The following is a 27,716-nucleotide window of genomic DNA, read 5'->3' as shown; positions in this document are numbered from 1 at the left end:
TTTCTTTATAAAATGGTAGAAAATATACTTATTATTACTGGGTTGCTGGGAGGATTGACAGATATACCTACTCTGTATAAGTGACAGAGATGCTGCCTACTTTATAAACAGTTTATATTATTTATTATTTCCCTAAAACCTGGACTTAGCCATAAAGTCAAGCTACTCCAGTAAACTTGCTCTGTGGATGCATATTTAGATAGAAATGGTTACACCTGACAGTTGGCAAATACTCATTATTTATCTGATGCTTCAACTTACTTATAAGATATGATGCTATTTCTTTTTTTTTTTTTTAAGATTTTATTTATTCATTTGAGAGAGAATGAGATAGAGAGAGCATGAGAGGGGGGAGGGTCAGAGGGAGAAGCAGACTCCCTGCTGAGCAGGGAGCCCGATGCGGGACTCGATCCCGGGACTCCAGGATCATGACCTGAGCCGAAGGCAGTCACTTAACCAACTGAGCCACCCAGGCGCCAGATATGATGCTATTTCTAATGAGGAACAGAGGGGATGAAATCTCAAAGCCTGATAAAATTTTAAAAATAAAAAACAGTCCTCAGTCCTGAGATGAGTTTTCTCCCTGGGGGAAAAAAAAATTTAAATAAGCTTATAAATTAGTTATTTTATTTTATTTTATTTTATTTTAAGATTTTATATATTTATTTGAGAGAGAGAGACAGAGATAGCAACAGAGAGCACAAGCAGGGAGGAGAGGGAGAAGCAGGGAGTCCAATGTAGGGCTTGATCCCAGGACCCTGAGATCATGACCTGAGCTGAAGGCAGATGCTTAACCACCTGAGCCACCCAGATGCCCCTAAATCAGTTTTTTTTTTTAAATACCAAACAAAATCATGTTTGAGCCACCTCCAAGTTCTTAGAAATCCCAGTGTCTCGCAAAGAGCCAGACAATCAAGAGGTTCTTAATAAATATTCATGGGATAGATGAATGAACAAACAAATGAATTAATGAATGAAATAGCAGAATTTTGAAAGCACTAGTCTGAGAAAAATGACCACAGCTGATGTTCTGGTCCATCGTACAGTCCCTTTGAGCTTTGGCTGGGCTTGGTGGGTATGTGTGGTTTCTTTTCCAAGTACCCTTCAAGTTGAGCCCATCACAAGATATTTTGCTCAGTCAGTGGAAATTTACTCAACACAAGTTGAAATGTATCTCTTCTCCAGTAGGTATTTTGCTTTCCATTCACTCCTCAGAATCATTTCTCGTAAATTAGAGTGGTTTTTGCACATACTGTGTCTGTGTTCTGTGCCCCTTCCCTGGTGATGGCAACTCAGGGACCAAACCCAGGTGCCAGACTCCAGTCTGTGGATTCCATGAGTAGACACTACCTTGTCCCATTACTGTGGTGGCTCCTTGTAGCCTCGTGATTTAGCCTTCCTAAATTTTTAAAAATATATTTCATTACTCACTTTTTAAATACTTTCAGAGGAGTAAATCCCAAGGGTGTAGAGCTGAAGAGAACACCTCAAAGCTGAGTCCTCTCAATCCCTGCCTCCTCTTTTCCAGCCTGGACACCTGTTTTTACCACTTCAAGTTGACCAACAAAGGACGTCGGGTCCAACAGTTGTTCTGGATGAACGAAGATTTCTGTCCACAGGACAAGCTGAGCAAGAAGGGCCTGGCTAAGAAGGGTCTTGCTAAGAGCCAGCCCCAACCCCAGTGCTCCCAGGAGTCCAGGGCTCCTCCAGGCCCCGTGTTTCAGCTCCATCCCGTTAGAATGGAGCTGTACCCAGACCAGACGATTGATGTGATGCTCGAAGGCTATTCTGCTACTCCCAGGGTAAGAGGACAGCACATTTAGAAGCTATTTTTCTCCTAAATAAATCTTTGCTGTATTTCTTAGGAGAGTCCCTTGACATTTATCTGAAGAAAGGATGTGGTTTCTCATGGTTTTTCACACAGCACGAAGTTACCATGGCAGCACCCATTGCCTTCAGGGTTCAGCTCTGCTCAGTTTTCTGTTTGTTTCTACAGCTACCATGAACCCAACCTTACAATACCATTTCAAGTAGGTTCTCATCCCCAGGGTCAGCAGGGACCAGCCAGCAAGTCTCTGACAGAGGAACAGCCAGCATTCAGCCAAAGCTAAGCCTCTTCTTAACACTTAGCAATATTAATTTCATATTTATTCAAAAAGGATGTTTTTAGAGACACTCTCAGCCGCCTCTCCTATCCAGGGATTAGGACATCCTTGGTCCCTTCCCTCTCAACCTGACACAACAGCTTCCTCTTTATAACCATCATCTTTTTTTCCTCCAAGATTTTTTTTTTATTTATTTGCGAGAGAGAGAATGAGAGACAGAGAGCATGAGAGGGGGGAGGGTCAGAGGGAGAAGCAGACTCCCCGCTGAGCAGGGAGCCTGATGCGGGACTCGATCCCGGGACTCCAGGATCATGATCTGAGCCAAAGGCAGTCACTTAACCATCTGAGCCACCCAGGCGCCCATAACCATCATCTTTTTATGTGTCAATTAAAAAGCTGAGTCATTGTCAGCAACTCTGATGTCTTGCTCATATTTATATCATCACTATTCTGCTTTAACATTTAAGCAGTTCCAAATCATTGTCTCTTTATTCCTATTCCCTAATGGAAATTGGAAACTGTCAAAAAAATAAAAGAAACTTCCTACATTACTCCTGAGCCTCTTCTACCTCACAAATGCAGACTCTCTGGATGAGAAATGATCATGCTTGAGCTCCTGCTGGTGTCACTGAAGTAGGAGGTGATACTGAACTTCTTTCTCACAAAATAGGAAACGATAGAAATTTTTCTCCCTGAAGACAAGATGGGAAAGCCTGTCCCTTGCCTTAGCTCCTCTAGGGTCACAGATTTTATTTCCTTTACATTGTTTCTTTGCAGAGCATTTTCAGGCAAAATACATCCTCAGTGCAAAAACAAAAAGAAAAAGGTTATTTCCCATTCTGGTAATTAATGTGCTCTTTCTTTCTGTTATTCAGTGAGTCAGCCAACTTTTACTAAGTATGTACCCCATGATAAGCACTGTGCTAGGCACTGAGGCTGCAGAGATGAATAGAACGCAGCCCCTCATCTCAAGACACTGGCCACCTGTTGCAGGAGCACATTTACAATGTTGTTATCAAGAGCTGATCATATTTTTAAAGGCATTAAATCTGAGCAGCTGGGATTCTAAATTCAGTTTAGGATTTACTAAAAGCTTCCTGGAATGTTCTTCCCTGTTGTAGTATATAATTGAGAAGAGACTTGAACATCCAAAACCTGAGTACTCTTCAATATAAGCTTCACTCGAGGTCCTTTGTTCTTTATAAAAATCTGGGCCTTTTGGGTCCAAAGAAATATTGGTTTCTATAGCATGTTTTTTTTTAAATATTCAAGAATGAAAGACAAAATTTTTCTAGCCATAGCTCCTGACTAGCTTATAAGAAATCATGTATCTACCATTGAACTATAAGCCCAGGAAGGATTTTACCTGCCTTGTCTCACTGTTTTGTATGTCCAGTCCCTAACAGTCCTGATACATAATACATGTTGAACTGAATATAAATTGTGCCCTCAGGAGCAGTCAGAAACCAACACAGGATCCATCCAGGACATATTCGACCAGTCAGACTTTAATAATAGTGTGACAGAGGGCAATCCCTGGAATGCACCGCTCAGAAAAATGTGCTTTTTCCCTGGTGTCTCCAGACAGGTAGTTGAGAATTAGCTTGCTGATTGTTGAGAAATAAGTTTTCTGAGCTATCGATGTTCCAAAAGTGCTGATGTGTCTTCTCTACAGAGAGTCAAAGAAAAGCTGGTGTGCCATGCCATGATCGGGGCGCAAAAGGGGAAGAGCTTGGTGATGACTGTGAATATCCTCTGTGAGTTCATAGCACCTCTCATCCAGCTGTCCACCAAACAGCTCATATACCGACTGGAGAAGGTCAGTGTGGCGTGCTGCCAGGGGCGGGTGCAGTAGGGGTCAGCTTGTTCACATTTCCATCTTGAAAGCTAAATTAATGGGAAGCCTGTTAACACCCACACCCAGCCAATGTTTTTTAAGCTTCAGAGGCCAATACACATTCAACTAAAACTTCTGAATCTAAACCTACATTCTTCTGAAATGTAAATTGCTATGGAAATTCTACTTCCATCATTCCTGGTTTAGAAGACCAAAGTAAGTGAACGGGTATTCCAGCGCACTGCAAACGCATTTCAGTTGATCCTTTTACTCTAACTAGATTAAATAAACATCACAGTATAGAAAGGGTTGGAGTAGAATTATTGATAATTATAATAATCAGTAAGAATAGCTGCCATTAGTAACCTCTTTAACCTCGGCTGTAGCGATTTCTTACTAGACACATCACCAGAGGCAAGGGAAACAAAAGCAAAAATGAACTACTGGACTTCAGATACAAATACAGATACAAAGCTTCTGCACAGCAAAGGAAACAATCACAAAACTAAAAGGCAGGCTACAGAGTGGGAGAAGATATTTGCAAATGACATATCTGATAAAGGGTTAGTATCCAATTATCAAACTCAACACCCCAAAAAAAACAAATAATCCAGTTAAGAAATGGGCAGAACAGGTGAATAGACACTTTTCCAGAAAAGACATCCAGATAGCTAACAGACACATGAAAAGATATTCAACATCACTTGGCATCAGGGAAATACAAATCAAAACCACAAAGAGATACCACCTCACACCAGTCAGAATGGCTAAAATTAACAAGTCAGGAAATGACAGATGTTGGCAAGGATGCGGAGAAAGGGGAGCCCTCTTACACTGTTGGTGGGAATGCAAACTGGTGCAGCCACTCTGGAGAACAGTATGGCAGTTCCACAAAAAGTTAACAATAGAACTACCCTATGATCCAGCAATTGCACTACTAGGTATTTACCCAAAGGATAAAAAATACAGATTTGAAGGGGTACATGCATCCCGATGTTTATAGCAGCATCATCAACAATAGCCAAACTATGGAGAAGAGCCCAAATATCCACCGACTGATGAATGGATAAGGAAGATGTGATATATATATAATGGAATATTACTCAGCCATCAAAGAGAATGAAATCTTGCCATTTGCAATGACATGGATGGATCTAGAGTGTATTATGCTAAGCGAAATAAGTCAATCAGAGAAAGACAAATACCATACGATTTCACTCATGTGGAAGTTAAGAAACAAAACAGATGAATATATGGGAGGGAGAAAAAAAGGAGAGGGGGGAAAGAAGGAGAGAGGGAAACAAACCATAAGAGACTCTTAATGACGGAGAACAAACTAAGGGTTGATGGTGGGAGATGGGTGGGCAATTGGCTAGATGAATGATGGGCATTAAGGAGGGCACTTGTGATGAGCACTGGGTGTTGTACATAAGTGATGAACCACTGAATTCTTCTCCAGAAATCAATATTGCACTGTATGTTAACTAACTAGAGTTTAAATGAAAATTTGAAAAAAGAAAAAAAAGAATAGCCACCACTTAACTGCTTGATAAGCACTGGCGTCAAGCTGTTCTCCTCACATACACTTTCCCAGTTGTTTCCTCACCACAATCTATGCTGCAGCTTCTGTTGTCGTTCCCATCACACTTGTGTGGGGAAATGGAGATGCAAGTTAAGCTTTTATGCAGATAACCTAACACTGCCTGAGAATAATCAACTTAAACTGTTTGATTCACACTCTTTAATTTATGTGGCTATAAATGTCCATGACTTTAGATGGCCATTAGGGACAAGCAATGAATGGAGGAGGCAGAGGATGGGGAAAGCTAGGAATGGCAGCCGCTCGGGGCAGGGGGTCAGGATGGTGAGGAGGTGGGGGACACGTCACAACAGGATGTGACCTACTCCGAGACAGACTTCCATCCTAGAATTGTGTAAGATCCAAGACAGATATGTAGAGAACATCTCCCGAGCTGAGGACTGTATTGGTGCTGGAAATCTGGTGAACCAGCCTGACATAGTCAAAGCTAAGAGACTGGTCAACGTTACAGACTATAAACAACTTATTAAAATTTAGTTGTTTAAGATTCAATTTTAAACAGTGCTATGAAGAAGAGATAAAAGGCGCTATGAGAACATGTCTTGGAGACATGGCCATATTTCTACATGTGGTCATAGATGGCTTCCTTCAGCAAGGACCTCGAGTTGAGACTTGAAGGAGAAATAGAAGTTAGTCTGGTGACGAGGGAGGGGCAAAGAATCATAGGCGGAGGGAACAGCACGTGTGAAGGGCCTGAATTAGGAAAGAGCTTGGTGAATATACAAAACTGAAAGATCACCTTAGAGAATGTGTCCGGAATGACATGAGGTCCATCTAGAGAAAATGGGCAGAGGCCAGATGAGTTTGGCATGACTGGGAGGCATGTTCTCGACTTTGGGTTTTGTTCTGGGTGGCCATTGGAGGGCTTTTGGGAGGGAGGGAGATTTATTCACAGTATGAATAGTCATACTGGCTGCTGAGTGGAATATTTATCAAGATCTACCATGTACCGGGCACTGTGTTGAGAGCTAGGGATATAACAATGAGAATAGTCCCTCCCAGATGTACCTCACAGCCAACTGGGAAACTTAAGTATGAAGTAAGCTGTTGTTCCATAGTGTGGGACATACATAACCAAAGCTAAGTCCTGACGTGGTGTCACGCAGATGGATTAAGTTTGGCAGTGCCTAACTGATTATGGGGCAGTCAACCAGGAATCCTTTTGTTACCTGGAGGCTTGAAAGAGAATGTTCAAGACCATTGTTTCTGGTAGTGGATGCCATTATATTTTGTTCATATTAAATATCTTGAGCATCCACCACAGATAAAGTGCTCTGCTAGGAGATGAATAAGGGAGCTTATAATCAAGTAGGGGAGGTGAGATGTACAAGTTCACTTCAAACCAACAGATAGTTTTTGAGCACTTAACGTTGTATGGCAGCAAAGACACAGCAAAACCCTGGCTTAATGGGCTAGTGCAGAAAGTAGACATTGAAGTAGAATATAGGTTTCAGCTACAGGATGGTCAACTAACTGTGACAAGCTCCATGAGACATATAAAAATTAATACAACATGAGTTCCTGCTACAGTTATTACGTTTTCATTGCTCTATCTTAAGATTTTCCTTTTAAAGTAATCAGGAAAAATATTTATTGGCAAGAGTGTACCAAATTCAGTGGCATCGTATTCCTCTAAATTTGGTTATTCAGACAAAATTCAGTGAATATTTATTGAATATTTTATGTAAGACATTACAGTGTATATTAAATATGCAGCCTGGTTTCTTATTAGATCTTTTTTCATAAGCCCATAAACACTCATAAAAATGTGTGCGTAGTGTTCCTTTTCTTCTTTTTATATCCTTAAGCCTTGGGGTTTTTTTTAATTCTTGTTTAAATCTCTGTTTGAGTTTATCACTAGAATAAAAGAACAAATATTTTGAATATGGCAGTGACTTATTGAATTAAAAAACAAATTATTACAACTCTGTGTTGTTTTTTTTTTTTTTCACTTCTCTTCTTCCCCCCAAATACCATAATTGTGAACTCTGTCCCACTACTGTTTTGTTTTTTTTTTCATTATTTCCCACTCACATGTAAGCCATTTAAGGGACAATGAAGAAATGCGACTTTATTACCCAGCATGCACAAGAGGCCTGTTGGTGTTGGTGTTCTGATTTAATTACATAACACCCAGTTATCTGTCCTCTCTCATTTGGGGCTCGAGGTAGCAGATCTGATTTAGGACGTTAGACTACAATGACACCAGCCCTGCCGATGGGAAGAATTTTTCTATAACCGTTTCCTCAGATCTGATCTACTTTATAATTATGATACCACTCATAAGCCACACAGATGAAGCCACATCTCTGGGGAATTGAAAAGGTCAACTGAAAGTAGCAGCCAGTTTGCTTCATGAAGTCCAGCAGCAAATCATGTCTCCTGATATTTGGGGAGACAAACAACCCAGAGAGAAGGGGTCATTTTAAAATAGAATGGCTCTGTGTGCATTGTCTCCTCATCGCTAACCTCTAAATGGCCTCTTGCCAAAACCAACCAAGTATGGCTTCTTCGCGTCAAAGCTTCCTGCGGTGACACAGCGGCCTGAAGGAAGGTCACTGGGAGGACAGCCTTTGTGTGGCCCAAAAGTGCTCCTTCATCCCTCCCCCCGACTGTAGTATATCATCTGCTAATACAAGGTGAATTCAGTAGCTGTATTACCGTGTTAGAGGGAGGGAAACAATGCCTGGCATTTCATGGCAAGTGCCAGACTGAACCCCTGAAAGAACTCTGCGAGTTCACTGGGGACCCGTGGAGTACAACTAAGGCAGGGCTGTTTAGGACTGAATGTTTGTGTCCCTCCCCAACCCCAGATTCACATACTGAACTCCAATATCCCCAATGTGATGATGATCCCCAATGTGATGATCCCCAATCACCTCCCAAGCTGGGGCCTTTGGGAGGTGATTAAGTCATGAAGACAGAGCCCTCAGGAATGGGATGAGTGCCCTGAAATTAGAGATAAGAGAGATGATCTCCCTCTCAGCCATGTGAAGACACAGTGAGAAGCCAGCCATCTAAAGCCGGACACCAGATCTGCTGGCACCTTGATCTTGGACTTTCCAGCCTCCAGAACTATGAGACATAAATGTCTGTTGTTTAAACCACCCAGTCTATGACATTTGTTATAGCAGCCCAAACTGACAGAGGCACCACGGGCGCTGGTTCCCCAAGCTCCTCAGAGCCAGAGCCAGGGGGGCCAGGAACCTCAGCAGAAAGAAGACTGGGTTGAACAAAGAAGTAGAGACAGAGTCTGACCAAAATATAGAGTCAGATGGATTTAACTGAAATTGGAACAAGGAGAAAAAGCAAAGCAAAACAATGAGGCCTGGTGAAAACAGGCTAGAGCTACGGGAACGATGGGAGGGAGGCTGTCTTTGGAAACCGGAGATTGAGGCTTGTGGTTGCCTCCTGATGATATTAAAGGACCCCCTTTCCAAAGCACACAAGAAATAATGGTGACTCCGACATCAGAATGAGAAAAATGTTCAGCTAAAGATCCATTTCTGATGCTTTCTCCAGTTGAAAAATTAAATTTGATGTGTCTAAGAAAATGAAAAGATGCTTCTAAATCAACTATCCCAGTGTTATCAGGAATAATGTACAAGAAATAGTTATAAGCAATTGTCAATATAACAATATATAGCAAATGTATAAATTTTTACAAACTGGATATTTTAAGCATAGAATAAGGAAAATGTTTTGTTCAATATAATGAGGCATGGGTTCTTCTACAAGATATCACTAATTTATTAGATTTTGTTTTATGATACTGGAAACTTCTATAGTAATAATACTATAGAGGCATGGCTTTTATAGGTATTTTTACCCTAGCAGCAAGAGAGTAAGAAATCTAATCTGTGTTTTCTGGCTTATGTAGGATCACTTTTCAGTAGTCCACTACTATAAATTCCAAATGATTTATCTAAATCTGTTCAAGGGTAGGGGGAAGACAGAGAAAGAGATAGAGAGCAAGGAAGGGCAGGGGAAAGCTAATTCTGCTGTTAACAATGAATATGAGACTTTGGTTGTTAAAGGCTTACTATGTTTATCATAACTCGCGTTCCTCTTTTTGCTCTTGCAGAAACCTAACACTATCCTGGAACCTGATTACCAGCCCTTGGTCATGAAGAACATTTCCACCCTGCCTGTGAATGTGTTACTCTCGACAAGCGGACCTTTCTTTATCTGCGAGACTGATAAATCTCCTCTGCCATTAACTCCAGAGGTAAGTTGACAGAAGGCTGTCCTAACAAGCTCCTAGGAGAGTTGTGTGTGTGACAAAGGAAGAGAATAATGTCAGTATACTACCTAATTTAGGTCCAGACAAATAGAAAGAATTCAAGAAATGAAGAGGAAAGAATACAGAAACTTTTAAATGTCATAAACTCCAATGTCAATCAACTGTTATTTAATGGTGTAAGAACTTTGGCTCATTATGATGACTCTTCATTCCTGCCCATTGGAATCTTTAGAAAACAGTGACTTCCCACTAACGATAATAGAGATCTTTTAATTCTACTTTCTCAAATCCGACCAAAGCTCCATATTCTAGGCAAGAGGGAAATGGCTAAAACCCAGTCCCTAGACCAGAGAGCCCATCTCCAGATACTAAGAAATCTGAACTGTGCTGAGGGAAGAGGCTGTGAGCTTACGGAGTCACCAGCTTGACACAGGATGCAGTATTCTCTAAACATCCCTACAAGATCACCCCTGTGATCCTTTGCTGGGCATGAGGACACCAATGGAAATGGCAGGCCATGGGACAGGTGGCACTGCAGAGCTGTAGGGAAGGAGTGAAAGAGAAACCAAATCCACACACCACTGTGGTTAGCCTCCCAGTCTAGGGAGACAGCTTATGAAGAAGCGGTATAAAGAAGGAAGAGAGGGCAGGCAGTGATAGTGAGATCTTAGAAGAGGGAGCCTGTGACTGAAGATTTGCTGTGAGCCTAACTCAGGGAGATGGATCTTGGGGGCAGAGAGGGGACAGAGCTGCTTAGTGAGAGGGTTGCAGACAGTTCCCAAATGGTGGCTGTAAACTGCACTACCACACTCCCCTCCCACACAGTTCTTTAGTGGGTTTCTTTCAAGCCTGAGCTGGGAAAAAAAACAGCGAAGATCTTTGAATAGAGAAATAAAAGGCAGAAGAGGCAGAAGAAAAATGCCAGAAGAAAAACCTACTGCCAGGGAACCTACACAAGGAAGAAGACTGAAAGTATAAATTTTGTTCTCTATAGTCTCAAATAAATGATAGATGATATGGCCTGTCTTTAAAAAACTTAAAGATGAGATACAAGTGTTCTAAGTGGAGACAAAGACTAAACTCAGAGAGCAGAGGAGAACAAATAGATGACAAAATGAAAATTCAGACATGAACAGCTTTCTCAGCCTGGGTGGTAGATCAGACCCACTCTCTTGTCCCTCCTGAAACCTTAAGAAAGAAGTAGAAATGTTCTGAAGGAAAGAACCCCAGAACAATAAAATAAAGGGGGAAGAGGATGGGTATAACTAAATAATGAGAGATTTAAACAAATTCTAGAAGATAGAATGAGGATGGAATGGGTTGACAAAAAGACACAAAAACCTGCATTCTAGAAGATTCTCCAGTGAAATTGCAAAGATGGGGGAGTCATTCAGCCTAAGTAGCCCAGGCTCAAAGGCAGCAAGTGTGAGGAGAGGACTGGAAGTAGAGGGATTCCATGTGCACTAGACAGCTGTCCCACCTGACTCCACACAAAAAATATGGGCAGCAGGCTTTTATCCCAAGACCTAAAGATAAGTGCTCTTCTCCCAGAGAAATTGATCAAATTGATCAGGGGAAATTTAATGTTTCTAGTGTGAGTTTCGGCCCTTTAGGATAATTCCTGGTGTTTAGGGTATGTCCATCAACTGATCATCCCCTCTCTGCCCAAGGAAGCTGTTCTGTGGACCAGCCCTATGTTACAAATTGAGACATGGCAGCCTCTAGATTGTTAGGATGCCAGGTTGTGTCAGGAACTACTGTTTCTTGTAGTAACTCTTGCAGCATGGTCTGACCTTTCATATGATTTGCATGTGTAACTTTAATAAAAGCATACATATAGTTTAAAAAAATAAAGAGCCCCTACAAATCAACAGGAAAAATACCAACAGCCCAATAGAAAAATAGGCAAAGGAAATGAACAGAGTTCACAGAAAGAAAAACAAAGCAGTTCTTAAACATATGAAAATGTGCTCAACTTTAATCACATTAGAAGAAATGCAAATTAAAATTACTATGAAACACATTTTTTTCCTATCAGATTGGCAAAGGGCAAAAATCAGATAGTGCTTGGGCGTCTGGGTGGCTCAGTTGGTTAAGCGGCTGCCTTCAGCTCAGGTCATGATCCTGGAGTCCCTGGATTGAGTCCCACATCAGGCTCCCTGCTTGGCAGGGAGTCTGCTTCATCCTCTGACCCTATCCCCTCTCATGTGTTCTCTCTCTCTCATTCTCTCTCTCTCAAATAAATAAAATCTTTAAAAAAAAAAAAATCAGATAGTGCTCTGCCTTGGGAGGGCATGTGGAAACTCCCACAGTGTTGTGGAAGGTATACATCAGAAGGCAATATGGCTACAGCCATCAAAATTTTAAATGCCCATACCCTTTGACTTACTTATTCTACTGCTAGGAATTTACCCTTAAGCTATACAAGATAACATATAGACAAGAATTTTCATTGCAATATTGATTACAAGAGCAAAAGATTGGGAGTCAATTTCCATCAATAGGAGATTGGTTAAATCATTGTTGATAGAATTTTATGATGGAATAAAATGCAGCTACAAGGCAACTCCATATGCACTGATGGGTGATCTCCCAGTGAAAAAAGCAAATTGCAGAACAAGAATGCACAGTATGCTATAATATATATAAAAAATATAAAAATACATATATGAACGTGATTTTATATTCATACAATATCTCCACAAGAATAAGCAAGACACTTGTAACCTTGGTTACTTCAGGGGAGGGGAACTGGTTGGCTTGAATAAGAGGTTTAGATTTTTTAAAGTAAGGCCATACCTTGTCCTGGGACAGAACGTTATGGAATATTCAACAGGGAGACCTATCTTAGTGAAGTTCCTGGTCTTACTGATAACCAAAGAGTTCTATGGCCTCTAAGCAGAAAAGAAGGGACCCATCAAGGGAGGAGTTTAGACTAACCACAGACTTCTCCATGATAATACTTAATGCCAGATGACAACAGAGCAATGACTTCAGAATTTTGAGAGAAAGAGCAACCCAGGTACTGTCCTTTGAGTGTAAAGACAACAGACAGACACTCTCAGAACGCGAGGAATCAATGAACACAGCATGCAGACAACTTGCTGAAAAACCCGTTTGCCAAGAAATACAGCCATTCAGGAGAAGAACCGAATAAGGCACTCAGCAATGAAAAACCCTATCAGGGAAAGACTGGTAGGAAGCACTGAGCCCATTCAGCTGTAGAACTGAGACTACACGACTTTGGTGGTTATGACTTGGGAACAAAATGTTTGAAAGCTCTACTTATAAAAAGTAACACTACAGGGGCGCCTGGATGGCTCAGTTGGTTAAGCAACTGCCTTCAGCTCAGGTCATGATCCTGGAGTCCCTGGATCGAGTCCCGCATCGAGTCCCGCATTGGGCTCCCTGCTCAGCAAGGAGCCTGCTTCTCCCTCTAACCCTACCCCCTCTCATGTACTCTCTCTCTCTCATTCTCACTCTCTCAAATAAATAAATAAATCTTTAAAAAAAAAAAAAGTAACACTACAGCCAATAAAAACTGGGAGATGCAGGGAGCAAAAGAGGGTTGATATTTCCTCCCTTTTTACAGGTAAGCTATTGTCTAAATTGGAACTGCTTAATACTTAACCATCTTTTTTCTTGATCATAAAGGGATAATAATAGTAATTGGCATTTATATGCCATACATACACCATGTGCCAGGCACTGCTCTGAACACATCACATAAATATTAACTCATTTCGTCCTCTTAAAAAGAGGTAGGGACTGTTATTACCCCTATTTCACAGATGGAGATACTGACGTCTAGGAAGGCTAAGCAGCTTTGCTCAAATCCACAGACCTGGTAACTGGCAGAAGCCAGATTTGGACCAAGCAGTCTAGCTCCTGAGTCTATGATTTTAGGATTAATATCTCTTGTGTAAGAATATTTTTTTCAGGTGTTTTTTTTTTTTTTTTTTTTTAGGAAAAACTCAAACATTTTAAAAAATAAATTAGTCTAATTTCATTTTTGTAAAAATTGTATTTATCCATCCATTCTGTCTGGACTAATGTTTAAAAAATATTAACTCTGAGAAATAATATGTGGTGACATTGTAGATGAGTTTCTCCTTTCTCCTCTTTGTGCTTTTACATATAATGCAGACTTCTGCAGATGTGTATCATTTCTACAAAACAACAAAGAGGGGGAAAGCATTTAAGTCAATCTTCGAAGATACTGGAACGGTAGGCATCGCAATCGCAAGTGCTAGACATGGTGCCATTTGCAAGAATGCGTTCTAAATTGTGCCCCAGCCACCTGCCCAAGTGGCCAGCCGTGCTCTCAGATGGGATTAGCTGGCTGAAGAGTCACTGCCCTCCCTCTGAATCTTGAGTCAGGTGATTGGCTTTGGACACCAAAGCCATCTAATCATGTCACACTGAGGGGCACGCACAGTGAAATACCTGAACCCAAAAACTCCATGGAGAGGCAGGAGCTCCATAAAACACTCATTCCTGCCTCCGACTGCCTCAGGGCACTGTCTGCAAAACCAGGAGGTGCCTTTCCTGCGGATTAACTGTGGGAATTGAGCAATTCCTGAAAAAGCCAACTGGTAGCCAGGCTTCGTATGGTAAAGTATTCTAGTGGCCTTGGCAACAAGGAACATGGGGATTTGAATCAAAGAGAGAAAAGGATAAACACAATCTACTGAACAAACTCTGTCAAGCTTCTGGGTGTCATTTTAAGTTGAATAGAAAATAGCAGAAAGTAGATAACACTGCGCTTAAGAGTTAGAATTGTAGACATGAGTAAAGAAATTAAATTGCTCATCCCTTTCTGGGTCACCCGCTCCAGAGCCCCTCCCCCAGGCTCTAAAAGCCTTTTAAAAAATTCTTAAGCAATGGATTTTTCCCACTTGCCTAGGAAGAGCATTTTACAATCTAATTTATTTTCAGTTAAGAGTATTTTAAATAGGGGCGCCTGGGTGGCTCAGTTGGTTAAGCGACTGCCTTCGGCTCAGGTCATGATCCTGGAGTCCCGGGATCGAGTCCCGCATCGGGCTCCCTGCTCAGCAGGGAGTCTGCTTCTCCCTCTGCCCCTCCCCCCTCTCATATGCTCTCTCTCTCTCTCTGTCAAATAATAAATAAAATCTTTATAAAAAAAAAAAGAGTATTTTAAATAGTTATTCATTGCAGACTTTCCCTTTTGCAGCTCCTCAATCCTTATAACTTCACAACTATTACCAAAATCCCTTCCTTCAAATGATTCCTGTCCAGATTTTCCTTGCTTTCATTTTCAACTAATAAAATGTGTGTATGCATATATGTATATAAAATATCTATAGGGCGCCTGGGTGGCTCAGTTGGTTAAGCAACTGCCTTCGGCTCAGGTCATGATCCTGGAGTCCCAGGATCGAGGCCCGCATCGGGCTCCCTGCTCGGCAGGGAGTCTGCTTCTCCCTCTGACCGTCCTCCCTCTCATGCTCTCTGTCTCTCATTCTCTCTCTCTCAAATAAATAAATAAAATCTTTAAAAAAATAAAAATAAAATGAAAAAATAAAAAAATAAAATAAAAAATAAAATATCTATAGTTATCGATACAGTATAGAATCTATATAGATTTAGATATACTAGCTATTTGATTATGTATAAGTGTGAATATATAATTATGGACCAAAGAAGTGTGGATATATATGTATTTTATACTAACCTGTGAGTATATATATGTGTGTGCATCTGCATGTGTGTAGGTACATAAATACATATAAATCACTTTGGTTGTCCTGTTTCAGGGATCAGGTTAGAAATGCACAGTACAAAGGTTAGTAATTCCCCCATTATCTTGTTTGTAGCCTATTAAACTGGAGATTGATGGAGAAAAAAACTTGCTGGTCAAATTTGACCCTTCCTACAGAAATGATTTGAACAACTGGGTGGCAGAAGAAATTCTAGCAATCAAGTACATGGAGCACCCTCAAGTAGATAGCCTGAACCTGCGTGGAGAAGTGAACTACCCCAACCTCAGCTTTGAGACCATGGAGCTGGATTTTGGCTGTATCCTGAATGATACCGAGGTGATCCGATACATAACAATTACCAACTGCAGCCCCTTGGTGGTGAAGTTCCGCTGGTTCTTCCTGGTGGACAACGAGGAAAATCAGATAAGGTACCACCTGCCCAGCAGTCCCTCAGAGCTCTTCTCTACTGGTCATTTTCCTCTCCTTTTGGCTTTGCACTAGGTTTCCTGAATTCTGTGTGCTGATCTTTCGCATTTCAGTTCCAACAACTGATTATTGACAGAAAGAACAAAGGGCCTCAAATCATGGTTCATCCTAGATTTTCAAATGGGAAAACCAGATGAAACATCTTTGAGAGCCCCTATTACCCCCAGATTAGCCGCTCAATATCCATAAGCCTGCTTTAATTTTGAATTGAGTGGCTGGATCATTAGAAATTTGTCACTAAAAAATGAAGTCTTTATAGCGTTTTCTTAAGCATTTCAAAATCAAAGCACGAATCGAGGATTACAATACATTGAGTATGTGCTGCACTGAGCTCCATGCTCTGCATATTTCAGTGAGTTCGAGTCTACCCCATATATATACACACACATGTCCATGCAGACGTATATATCTGCACAAAGCAGTGGGAGGTGGTGAGTGCTGAAAGAGGAAAGCCGTTTTCACAATATTTGGATTTAGAAGTGTCTCTCTGTTCAATTAAAAGCTAAATCCAAATTTAATTTGGAAAACACTCCTTAAAAAAATATAAACAGCCTGTTTCAGGCCTTAGGAACATTTTCTTGGGGAGTCCAAAGCCTCACTGGTGACCAGGACAAACGGGCTTCTGTATATCTCCCTCTTGGATGTTTGGCCAGCTCTGTGTTCAGCCCCTGAATGTCCAGTAGCCACTCTGAATAGGGAAGGCTCATGTTGTTTCCTCAGCTCAACGGTACTTCCCGTATGCAACCCTCATCTTGTAGATGACAGCCAGCTTTTCCCTTCCCTTGCTTGTTACCATGGTAACCACGGCTTGCTCTGGATGTCTTTCAGAGACATCTAATCATGACCCAGAGTAGCCCTGAAGCCCGGCCGGGGCCCGAACGACAGAGCCTGCTCATTAGATGCCAAGGACTGTTTCGGTTTGGGATGAAATCAGCCAGCCTGACCTAATGAGCTTTGAATACCAGATTCTGTGAAGTTATTTTGATGTAACATAGCTACACGAGTTTATTCTGTCTGGGAGCCAGGGACATGCTTTGTTTATTTTTCATTTTTGAGAGGCCATTTCCGTAATTAAAATAATGGCTTTTGAAAATATACTTGGCCAATACTGGAGATGATGCACTTAATTTTTCATTGGTTTAAGCATCTTTTTAACCATTTTCCCCATCTTCAGGATCTTCCTATATCTCGATATCGAACCTCTGCTTATAATTCATTCATTCACTCATTCACTCAGAGAGTCATTCAGAAAACATTTGATAAGTGACTCTTATGCATCAGACAATGTGTGAGGCGTCAGGGATATAAAAGTGAGTAAGACTTTATTCCTGGCCTGAGGCTTTTGGGGAAGCAGAGGGAACATGTGATAACACCAGGCTCTGAGGAAGGACAGAGCGGGGATGACAGCTCAGAAGAATCCAGGAAGACTGCCCTGATAAGCACAGTTCAGTGTCTCTGGTGGAGCAACGAGGAAACACTCTACCTAACAGGAATAGCATGTTTATGTTAGTGAGGATTCTTGGATTCCATTCTGTCACAAGTGACAGGAAACCTGACCCCAAACAAAAACAAAAAGGAAAGGACATTGACTGGCTCCTACAACTCGAAAGTCCAGATTCACTCTGGCTTCCGGCCCAGCTTAAAGCGAGCCTCAAACAGTGTCACCAGAGCCAGGGGCCCCGTCTTTCAGCTCTGCTCTCTCTTGTGTGTTAGCCAAGTTTTCAGGTCCGCTTTTCTCCCATGGTCCCCACATGGCTGCCAGCACTCCTGGGGCTGCATCCTTGCAGATCTGAGCTCCCAGAAGGGAACATTAGGCCTTGTACCAGAACTCTCTGGAGATTCACTCTGATCAGACCAGTTCAGTCCCATTGCCTCTCCCCTCCCCAAGTCAGTGGCTCAGTGGAGAGCAAAGTGCTGATCAGCGTTGTCTCGGCCACCTGTCCCACACCAAGGGCTGCCGTGGTGACCTCAGAACCCCGTGGACTGAATGGGGTGGGAGTAGGGCAGATCTCCCGACAAAAGCTGACATGAGGGAGAATGAAGCCTGGAAGGGCGAGGATGCATCTACCAGTGTCCACAGAGAGCCCATCAGCGTGCCCGTAGCATAGACTTCACTGGCTGGGGAGAAGCCAGGGAGAAGTCTAGGGTATAGCTTGGCAGTCGTATGTGAGAGGCCTGGTGCCTGAGATAAGGAGTTTAGACTCTTGGAAGCTGTGGGGAGATTTGTAAACCAGAGGCGACAAAGTCTGCTTTTTCTTTTTTTTTTTTTCTTCAGAAAGATAACTCAGCCTCATTCAACATGGCTACCCAACCCCTCCTTCCAAACACCTGCCTTTCTTGCTTTGAATAACACTGCACTCTCCTGCTTTCCTGCTTATCCCCTCAACCTTCCACCCCTTCTCAGCCCTGGGCCAGGAACAGGTGCACTGTGTGTGGGATGCAGGGCTCCTCCTAGGCCCCTGCTCTTCTTGTAGTGGCAGCTAATGCCTGTCACTGGGGCTTCTGACTGTCTCCACCTAGACCCTCTGCTGAGTCCCAAGGGCTTCTCCTTCTTGACATCTCCTCTTGGATGTTTCCCAGGTGATTCATGTCCAACATGGCCCGTGCCAAACTCGGGCTCTTCCCCGACCCCCTCCCTGCCTCTCCTCCAGGGCCCCCTGTCCCCAAGAATGACAGCGTTGTCCTGAGAGGCATCTAGATTCCTTCCCATCCCTGACCTCACTCAGCAAACCCATCACCAAGTGCTACCTATTCTGCCTTCTAAAACCTCCTCATTCCCATTTCCATGGTGATTACCCTAATTCAAGTCACCATCCTCTCTTGCCTGGACCATTTTGGTGCCCCCAGCCGGGCTCCATCATCCACCCAGGTAACCAAGTGATGAACAGGTCACTGCCCTGGTTTTCAGCCTTCAGTGAGCACCATGCTTCTCAGGATGAAGTACAAAATACCTACTGTGCTCAGTAAGGTTCAGCGTGGGCTGTCCCTGTGTTTCTCCCCAGTTTCTTCTCACTTCACTCTGCCCTTACCATGCTGGCCCCTTTCCCGTCCAGTGCCGTTCCTGTCTAAGCCCGCACTCTCTGCTGGAAGCTCTTCCCACGCCCCACCTCACCAGCCTCTGCTCTCTTGTCAAGTCTCAGCCCCAGTGTGCTTCCCCGGGAAGCTGTCTGGAGACCCTTCCCTACCTGGCCTCCCCTGCCATGGGCCCTGGTGGCCCATCTCCTTCGGGACACATCACACTTGTAATTATGGCTCAGTGTCCAACGTCCCGGCTGGCTCTTCATCCCCTTGAGGCCAGGGAGCTCATCTGTCCTGTCACCTCTGGATCCCAGAGCCCAGCACAGAGTAGGTCCTCAAAAGGCATTTTCTAATTTGTAACTGCTCCTCCTGCCCTGGCCTGGGTATTTGTGGCGAGGGAGAATCATTTCATCACTGATTAAAGATTCCCCTTTTCTGTGGGCTTCTTGGCACCTGTCAAATGGAAAGATTCAAGGTATAAATGTCACCTTGATTAGAAAAAAAAAATGCCACTTGCCTTTCAGACAGGCTTTCTCTGCAGACAGTCAGAAAAACATAAACCACTCATTGGCTAAAGGTCACTTTTATCAGGTATACCAACCCTAACCTTTCTTTTCCAATTAGAATTCTCCTAAGCCTTACCGTTAGTAAGAGAAACCGAAGCATGAAAGAGGCTTTTCTTTTTCTTTTATTAGGGCTGGATATGAGGATGTGCAGCCACTCTCACCATCTTTCCCTGTCACAGCACACACGCATCTGCTGTGTGTGCACACGTGTGTATACACACGCATGTGTGCATGGGTGTGACTTTGTAGGCATTTCTGACTGGGCCATTTAAAGCATCTCTCTTGTTCGAGCATTTTTTTTTTTTTTTCTGAGTTGGCCCTCATGTCACATAAAAGAACAAAGACAGAAGCAAAATGGACAAGCATGCTAAGAAAGCACTCCTTAAGAGGAAAGCCGGTCATTGTCTTAGACACTTATGCACGTGAGTTCACGTGCATGACTGGGTTCGGGACTGACTTTGGGAGCTGATGGGCCAGGCTGTGCGTACATACGCATGTCATGAGGAAACCAGGGTGAAAGATACAGTGCGGGTATGTCTACTGGCAAAAGCCAGCACTGTAGGAACGTGTCCTTTCTTGGGTCTGTCTCTTTGGCGTGACTGCTCAGCTGGTCGAGAACATGATGCTTCACGGCATCTGCGTGGAAGAGACACACAGGCAGCCCACACGTGAAGCAGCCTTTACCCCTAGGAGGCCAGAGAGATGCTAGCTTGGCTAGCACCTCTGCCCCAGCTCAGGGCCACAAAGCTGAGGTGATGCTAGAACTTAGAGCATGTGGCCAAGTGGTCTCCAAGGATAGTGTGGCCTTTTAAAAAAAATTTATTATTTTTTTATTTAAATTCAATTCATTAACATATAGCGTATTATTAGTTTCAGAGGTGGAGTTCAGTGATTCATCAGTCTTATACCCAGTGCTCATTACATCACATGCCCTCCTTAATGTCCATCACCCAGCCACCCCATCCTTCCACTCCCCTCCCCTCCAGCAACCCTCAGTTGGTTTCCTAGAGTTAAGGGTCTCTTATGGTTTGTCTCCCTCTCTGGTTTCATCTTGTTTCATTTTTCCCCCCCTTCAGCTATGGCCCTCTGTTTTGTTTCTTAAATCCCACATATCAGTGAAATCATATGTTCCTTGTCTTTCTCTGGTTGACTTATTTCACTTAGCGTAATACCCTCTAGGTCTATCCTCGTCATTACAAATGGCAACATTTCATTTTTTGATGGCTGAGTAGTATTCCATTGTGTATATATACCACCTCTTCTTTATCCATTCATCTGTCGATGGACATCTCAGCTCTTTCCACAGTTTGGCTATTGTGGACATTGCTGCTATAAACATTGGGGCGCATCTGCCCCTTTGAATTACTACCTTTGTATCTTTGTGGTAAATGCCTAGTAGTGCGATTGCTGGGTCATTGGGTAGCTCTATTTTCAACTTTTTTAGGAACTTCCATTCTGTTTTCCAGAGTGGCTGCACCAGCTTGCATTCCCACCAACAGTGTAAGAGGGTTCCCCTTTCTCCAGTGTGGCCTTTTTGTTTCCAAATCAGATTATAGATAAATCAAGCACAGGGGCCTGAGGGCATCCAGCCCTGCAGCAAAGGAACGCGTGTTGCTCTCACGTTGATTTTTCTGTGATGAGCATCAGTTGTCTGACATTGTGATTGGACGAGGAGGGTGGAAGGACTGAGGAGGGAAGGTAGGGGAAGCCTCGTTTCTGGATGCTTCCATCTGTCTCTGCATCATTCCTCAATTTCTGTTGCCCCCAAAGTGGAACTTTTCTAAGACATGATATATTGGTGGTCGTTGAGGTCCTGGGCTGTGGAGTTGGACATAACTGGTTAGAATCCGGGCTCTGTCCTCCTGGCCATATGACCCCGTGCTCTGGTTTACGTCCCCATAAAGTATGGATAATGCAGACAGTGAAGGAGCTGTCATGAGGATTGAATGAGATGTGTCTAGAAGCACATGTGTCACTGAGATAAAAAAGAAAATCTGAAACTGGTGGCTGTCTTTTGGTGCCCAAAGGGTCCATTCCTCTCCTTCATTCCTTCACACCAAGTGCCGCTAAGTGAAGCACTTCCCGGGACCCTAAAGTTTTGGAGCTACAGGGTCCTTAGACACCAAGATGACGGACCTAGACCCCTCTCTTTCAGACAAAGGTAGAAAATCCTTTTCCTGTGCCAGGCTGCATTCACCAAGGCTGGAGCCAGGCCGCCCGGTGCACCTCCCTGTCCTCCCCACCACGCCTCCCCACAGCCAGGTTCTTTAGTTTTCTTTCGAAACAAAAACAGCTTTATTGATTGCATGGGGGCAGGCCCGGGGTATCCTCGCGTCCAGCTGTCCCAAGCTGCTCAGTGTGCTGGCCAAGAGCCTGGACTCTGAGGATCCTCCTGCTCAGCTGCCTGCCCCATGTGACCTTGGACTCCCCTACCTGCAGAGTTCTTGGAGCTGTGCCTGTCATGTAATACATGCTGGGTAAATGCCAGCCCTGACAGATACTCCTTTATTGAGGAAACTGAGGAGGCTAATGTTAATTAATGTTCACTAATCAAATGTTAAGACCAGACCATGTTTGAGAAGCAGCATCCCAGGGGCGGCTTTGAGACATGTTCTCCTGAAATCAGTCTGAAGCCTGAGGGCTGCAGGTGCCTCTCGCTGCCTAAGCTTCAGTCCCTTCCATAAATATCCCTATCTGTTCCCTGCATGCCTCAGAATGCCTGAAGCTCCTGCACTCACATTTTTTTCTTTTCCACCTCCCAGAGAAGTTTGGATAGCGATAAAAGCAAGCAGGGAGCCCTGGCACAGGAGGAAATGCAGCTCTGATGAGGGAGCTGAAGGGGCCAGAGTGGGGACAGAAGCAGTGGCCACAGCTGGCCTTGGGCACAACGCCGAGTCAAGCTTGAAGCCCCTCCAGGCCCCTTTCTTCCTTAACTCTCTTCAACCTGTGTCTGAGCCAGGATGATTTCACAGCCCAAGGAATGAAGCCAGTGGGAATGGGGGCTATCCTCCTCCTGCCCCCTCCCCCGTATTAGTTTCTTGTTACTCCTCAAATCATCATAAACTGAGTGGCTTAAAACAAAGTAAAGTTATTCTCTTCCCATTCTGGAGGTCAAGAGTCTGAATCCACTTCCCTAAGCCAAGTGTGGACACGACCATCCTCCCTCTGCTCCCTCCAGAGGTTCTAGGGAAAACCTAGGAAAATCCCCTTCTTGCCTCTTCTAGCTTCTAGAGCCACATTCCTGGCATTCCTTGGTTCCTGGCCCCTTCCTCCATCCTCAAAGCCCACAGCATAGTGTCTTCCCATCATTCTGCCTCTGCTGAGATTACCACATCCCCCTCTCTTTTCTCTGCAGTAGCATCACGCTCCGCCACCCTCTTGTAAGGACACCTGTGATTATATCATTGGCCTCACCCAAATCCATCTCCCCCATCTCAAGACTTTAACTTAATCACATCTTCACAGTCCCTCTTTTGCCATGTAAGGAAACATTCACAGGTTATGGGGGTTCCAACAGGGACATGTGGAGGATGCCCATTATTCAACCTACCAGACACCCCAACCTTGCCAGCACCAAGTGCTTATGCTCCCTCCACTCTCTGCTAGTCCAAATTGGCTTCTAAAAATGGATTTTCAATACTGATGACTTTGTAATGCCATAAGGAACTTTTGGGTCCTTAGCAAACGGGACTCTAACTTAAAAAAAAAAAAAAAGCATTGGCTCATGTAACAGAAAGTGTCTAGGTGTAGGCTTCAGGCACAGCTTGAGCCAAGGTCAGGCAATGTCACCTGTACCTCCTATTTCCCCCACCATCTCTTTGCTCTGCCCTCTGCTGTGTCAGCTCCATTCTCGGGCAGGTCCTGCACACACAGTTGCAAGATGACTCAGAAGCTCCAGCAGCTCCAGCTCTCATATGCCAGGTTCAAGTCCAGGGAAAAGAGGTAGAGGCTCTTTCTCTGAAATAAGCGCCGGCAAATGTTTTGCTGCAACTCACTGGCTCTGGTTAGTTCCTGTGTCCATTCCTCAGCTAAGGCCTGAGGAACCCAGTGCTGCCCCAGAGCTAGGCTGCAAGTGAGAGACAGGCTAATTGCCAGAGGGGAACGTAAGGCACCTAAGCCGAGAAAGGGAGGCTGGATCCCATGTCGCAAAGAGCGAAGACACCCACCACAATGACCGATCAGACCCCTTGTGTTGCCCTGGTGAGTCCCAAGCCAAAGAAATGGGCGTCTGATTATGAAATTTGGCACCAGCTTCTCCGAAGGCCATCTGAGGGACCTTACCAGTGCCCCAGGGACATGGTCAGCTGCCAAGCCCCTCAGACACGGGAAAGCAACTCACGATGAGGCCTCTGTGCCTATTCCCAGCCCCACTGCCCTGTCACCATGGAGCACAGAGCTCCAGCTTCGTAGGCACCTTCACCTTTTCTCCTTCTGCAGCTTTGACCTTTCATATGAACAATAACATCCCCATCTTTGAAACCTTAGGATCAGACCACCAATACAATGAACAAATCTGTATCTTTACTGTGAGAAGAACCTCTTTTAGCAGCCTTCCAGAGCGAAATATGTCTCCTGTAGCAATTATTTCCTGTAGACAATTGTGTAGGGCCAAATCTTAAGAGCATGAGAGGAAGATTCTGTAATTTTGACCATAAAAGTAACTACAATTGTGTGCTTATCATGTGCCAGCCACAATTCTAACCCCATTACGTATCTTAGCTCATGTCACACAGCAGCAGTCCTGGGAAGTATTAATATTCTCCCTTTGAAACTGAGCCCACACAATGGACCCAGATTCCAGGTGTGCACTGAGTGCAAAGCCCTTGCCTTAACCGCTGTCTTTACTGACATATCAAAGAATATTTTTCTATATATTCTATTACTATATATCTGTTTTTCAATTAAATGAACCTTTTGTGAATACTCTATCCAAACATTGTGCTAGGTGCTGTGGAGATTGCAAAGATAAATGAGACCCATCCCTGTCCATATTAATTTATAAACCACTGGTTGTGGTGGTGGTGTTTTTAGTATTTGTCCGATTCATTCTTGCATGTTCTCATCCCCGCTCCCCATCAAAACACATGAAAACACGTGTGCTGAGAAGTGGAGAGGCAGCTTGTGGGGCCCAGCCACCTCCTTGCACCTCAAAAGCCAGGAACCCAAACTGGCTCTTCCTTCTTGTGCTTCACAGTGTGTAACCAAAGAACCACTGCGGAACCTCACTTTAAAACCTTTTGTTTTGATTTTTCACAATGTTTGAAGGATGCCATATTGGCCTCTAAGAATCAGGTTAGCCTGAGCAAGAAGTAACAGCAGAGCTTGACAGCAGTCAAGTTGGAGTAACTGTTGGGTTGGTGTCAGGAGAAAGAATGGGAAGGAGAAATTGACAAGTGAGATCCCCAATATGACCTAAATGTATAAGTTGTGGTACCAAGGACCTCAGTAATGTGAGAACTGTCGTGGTCTGTAGGCAGGTGAGAGGTATTTTAGAGGAGGACCGAATAGGACTTGCTGAGGGGCTGGATATGAGGGGGAAGAAAAGGGTCTATCAAGGTTGGTGCCTGGATTTTCAGTTCAAGGAACTAGGTAGGTTGGTGATAGTGCTGTTGGGTGAGGAGAGGAACAGTCCAGATTTGGTGGTAGAAGAGAAAGAGGGTCTGGGACTGGACAAGATGACGATAAAGCTCCGTGAATATGTACCCACCCCCACCACAGAGCAAGAATCAGTGTAGGAGTTGAGCTCCTTCAGCACAACCTGGTGAGTAGCCGGGTGCTATATGACACCAAGTGAACAATAGAAATAGTTTCCAGTGAACAGGACTTCACGGATGGGTTTAAAAAAAAATAACAGATTTGTAAATCTCTGTCATAGACACTTAGCTCCTCACAACACATTTACAGATGGCCCTTAGCCCCATCTGTTCATTTAAGAACTTCTGGCAGAAACAGGGGATGGCAAAGATGAGGATGGAAACCTGAGTTCTTCTCAGTCCAGTGACAACATGAAAGGAGTTTGCGGGATGTGCAGTTTTGTCTTCTTTGGTCTATCTTCTTTCCACCCTGCAGGTTGGGGGATATCAGGATAATGTGCTTTCTCAGGTTAGCATTCTGTGATTCGAGGAGGCCCAAGAAGGGGACTCTGATTGGAAGAGTAGGCAAAATTAGAGGACTCGGCAAAGAAGGCTGAGAAAGAAGGAAGTGGCCACATAAACCAAGAAAAGGGAATTTGTTTTTAAATGGCAGGGAAACAGTTCCATTCCCAGTAACACAGTGGGCTAAAATGCCAATTTCAATATATATATATTTTTTAATTTCAAGGTATGGATAAGCTAACAGGAATTCCCACAGAGAAAGTTCGAAGGAACATTGAGTGTTTATATTAGTGTGCTATTTTATGTTAGTTTGCTAATTTACCTCAGACTGGAAGGCTAAAACAACAGAAATGCATTTTCTCACAGTTCTGGAAGCTAGAAACCTGAGATCAAAGTGTTGGCAGGGTTGGTTCCTTCTGTGGGCCATGAGGGAACGATCCGTTCTAGGCCCTCTTCTTGGCCTGGAGGTGACGGTCTTCCCCTTGTGCCTTCCCTCCATACGTGTCTGCGGCCAAATTTCCAAATTTTATAATAATAAAGCAAATGTGCATCACCCCCATTATAAATGTGTGACATTCTTAGTAAATTTGAAGTCCCTAGTGAAAGAGAACAGCATGAGGTCAGCCTCCAGCTGACCTGCTTATACTCCATGGTGATGCCCCTAGAAGCTTCCCACGCCTCCCTCATCAGGCCGCCCATGGCCCATCCACCTAGAATCTCCTCTCCTGCTATGATGGGCCAGAGAATTTATCTGTCCAGGGGGTCAGATTAACCTCTGGGACTGATGGGAAGACTGTAGCCATCTCTCAAGTCTGAGCTTCCAGAAACAAGTTCCTTTGTAGTGGGCCCACAAGAGATCAAGGCCAAACCTTTGAAGGAGATCTTTGAAGAGGGTGGGCCTTTTGCTCATTTCATATTTAACTTGAAGGTGATCACCGGAAGGGATCGTATCATCTACTTCTGTTTGCAGTCGGTTCATCCAGTTTCCTGAGATACCACGTCTGTTACCCCATGAAGAAATGAACTGAGCTGTTTTTCATTTCAGTTTTGAGTGTAATGAAACTTTTCATCCTGCTTTAATGTTGTTACAGAAGAATTCTAGGCACCTTATTATAGATTCATTCTTTTTAAGGCATTTTCCTGGTGCCTCCAGCACCAGCGGAGGGTACTGGCCTCATAGATATTCAGTGTGAGCGAAGCTGGCTTCTAAAGAAATCAGTGGAAAGCATCAGTGCATATTTGAACCTGAGTTAGGGTTATGTCTGCTTGGTTCATTTAGTGATCTGATTCTTAAAAAGAGTCTATTTGATTTATCTGTGTGTTCATATTAATTAAAATCCCCCAAAGCTAGCTGCATCTACTGAAGACCAGACATTAAAAGAAATGAACTTGAAAAAACCATCCTGTTTTGAAAGTATTTCTAAAGGGCTTTGAAACTGATTACAAGGGAGATTTCACAGCCTACCTGTTTGGCCGTGTTTCGAAGAGTATGTAGCAGTGGGGACACCTTCTGGAGCTTTTATAGAAGTGGCCATTTCTCACAGAAATCCCTCTGGAGAGCTTCATGGAGATTCTGGGTACATTCCTCCACTACTCGCCTTGCAACAAACTCTTTGTGGGAAGTCACTTCAAGGCAAGGTCAGCTGTGGCTTGCTTTTCCTTACCTAGATTACAATCAGGATGGAGCCCTCATAGTCAAAAAAAAAAAAAGGTTCTAGACAATACACTGTATGTTCTTTATGTTGTGGCTTCCAGTTACCCCTAAAGTGAAAAATCCTGCAAGTCACTGCCATGGGCCTGGCGTGGCAGAAGTAACCAAGGAGAAGCCCTTACCCATTAAAGAGGTAGACCACCCAGCAAAGTTGGTTAAGAGTGCGAGCTTTGGCGCCAGGCTAACTTACCTCAGCCACTTACTACCTCTCTGAGCTTCAGTTTTGGGTAACTTGAATTTCAGCTAATCAGTGATGTGTGCCACCAACTTCCCCCTTAGCATAGGTGACCATTTGGAAGCATTCTGGGACATAATCAAGTCAAAGGGCTAAGGCA

At 43.7% G+C, this 27,716-nt stretch overlaps 1 protein-coding gene across 1 annotated transcript in view; it reads left to right on the top strand.

Moving 5' to 3' along the window:
• Positions 1-27,716, top strand: part of HYDIN (HYDIN axonemal central pair apparatus protein) — a 358,851-nt gene that overhangs the window by 196,425 nt on the left and 134,710 nt on the right. The window contains exons 20-23 of the mRNA XM_045890776.3: positions 1,529-1,802; positions 3,781-3,924; positions 9,627-9,770; positions 15,620-15,933. Of these exons, the coding sequence (XP_045746732.1) occupies positions 1,529-1,802; positions 3,781-3,924; positions 9,627-9,770; positions 15,620-15,933 (876 nt within the window). The remainder of the gene's footprint in view (positions 1-1,528; positions 1,803-3,780; positions 3,925-9,626; positions 9,771-15,619; positions 15,934-27,716) is intronic.

Source organism: Mirounga angustirostris, unplaced genomic scaffold (assembly GCF_029215605.1).
Source record: "Mirounga angustirostris isolate CCGP_5_RB_7025 unplaced genomic scaffold, mMirAng1.0.hap1 SCAF_16, whole genome shotgun sequence".
Classification (NCBI taxonomy): domain Eukaryota; kingdom Metazoa; phylum Chordata; class Mammalia; order Carnivora; family Phocidae; genus Mirounga; species Mirounga angustirostris.
The sequence above is the reverse complement of the archived record's forward strand: the minus strand, read 5'-3'. Positions and strand labels throughout refer to the sequence as shown.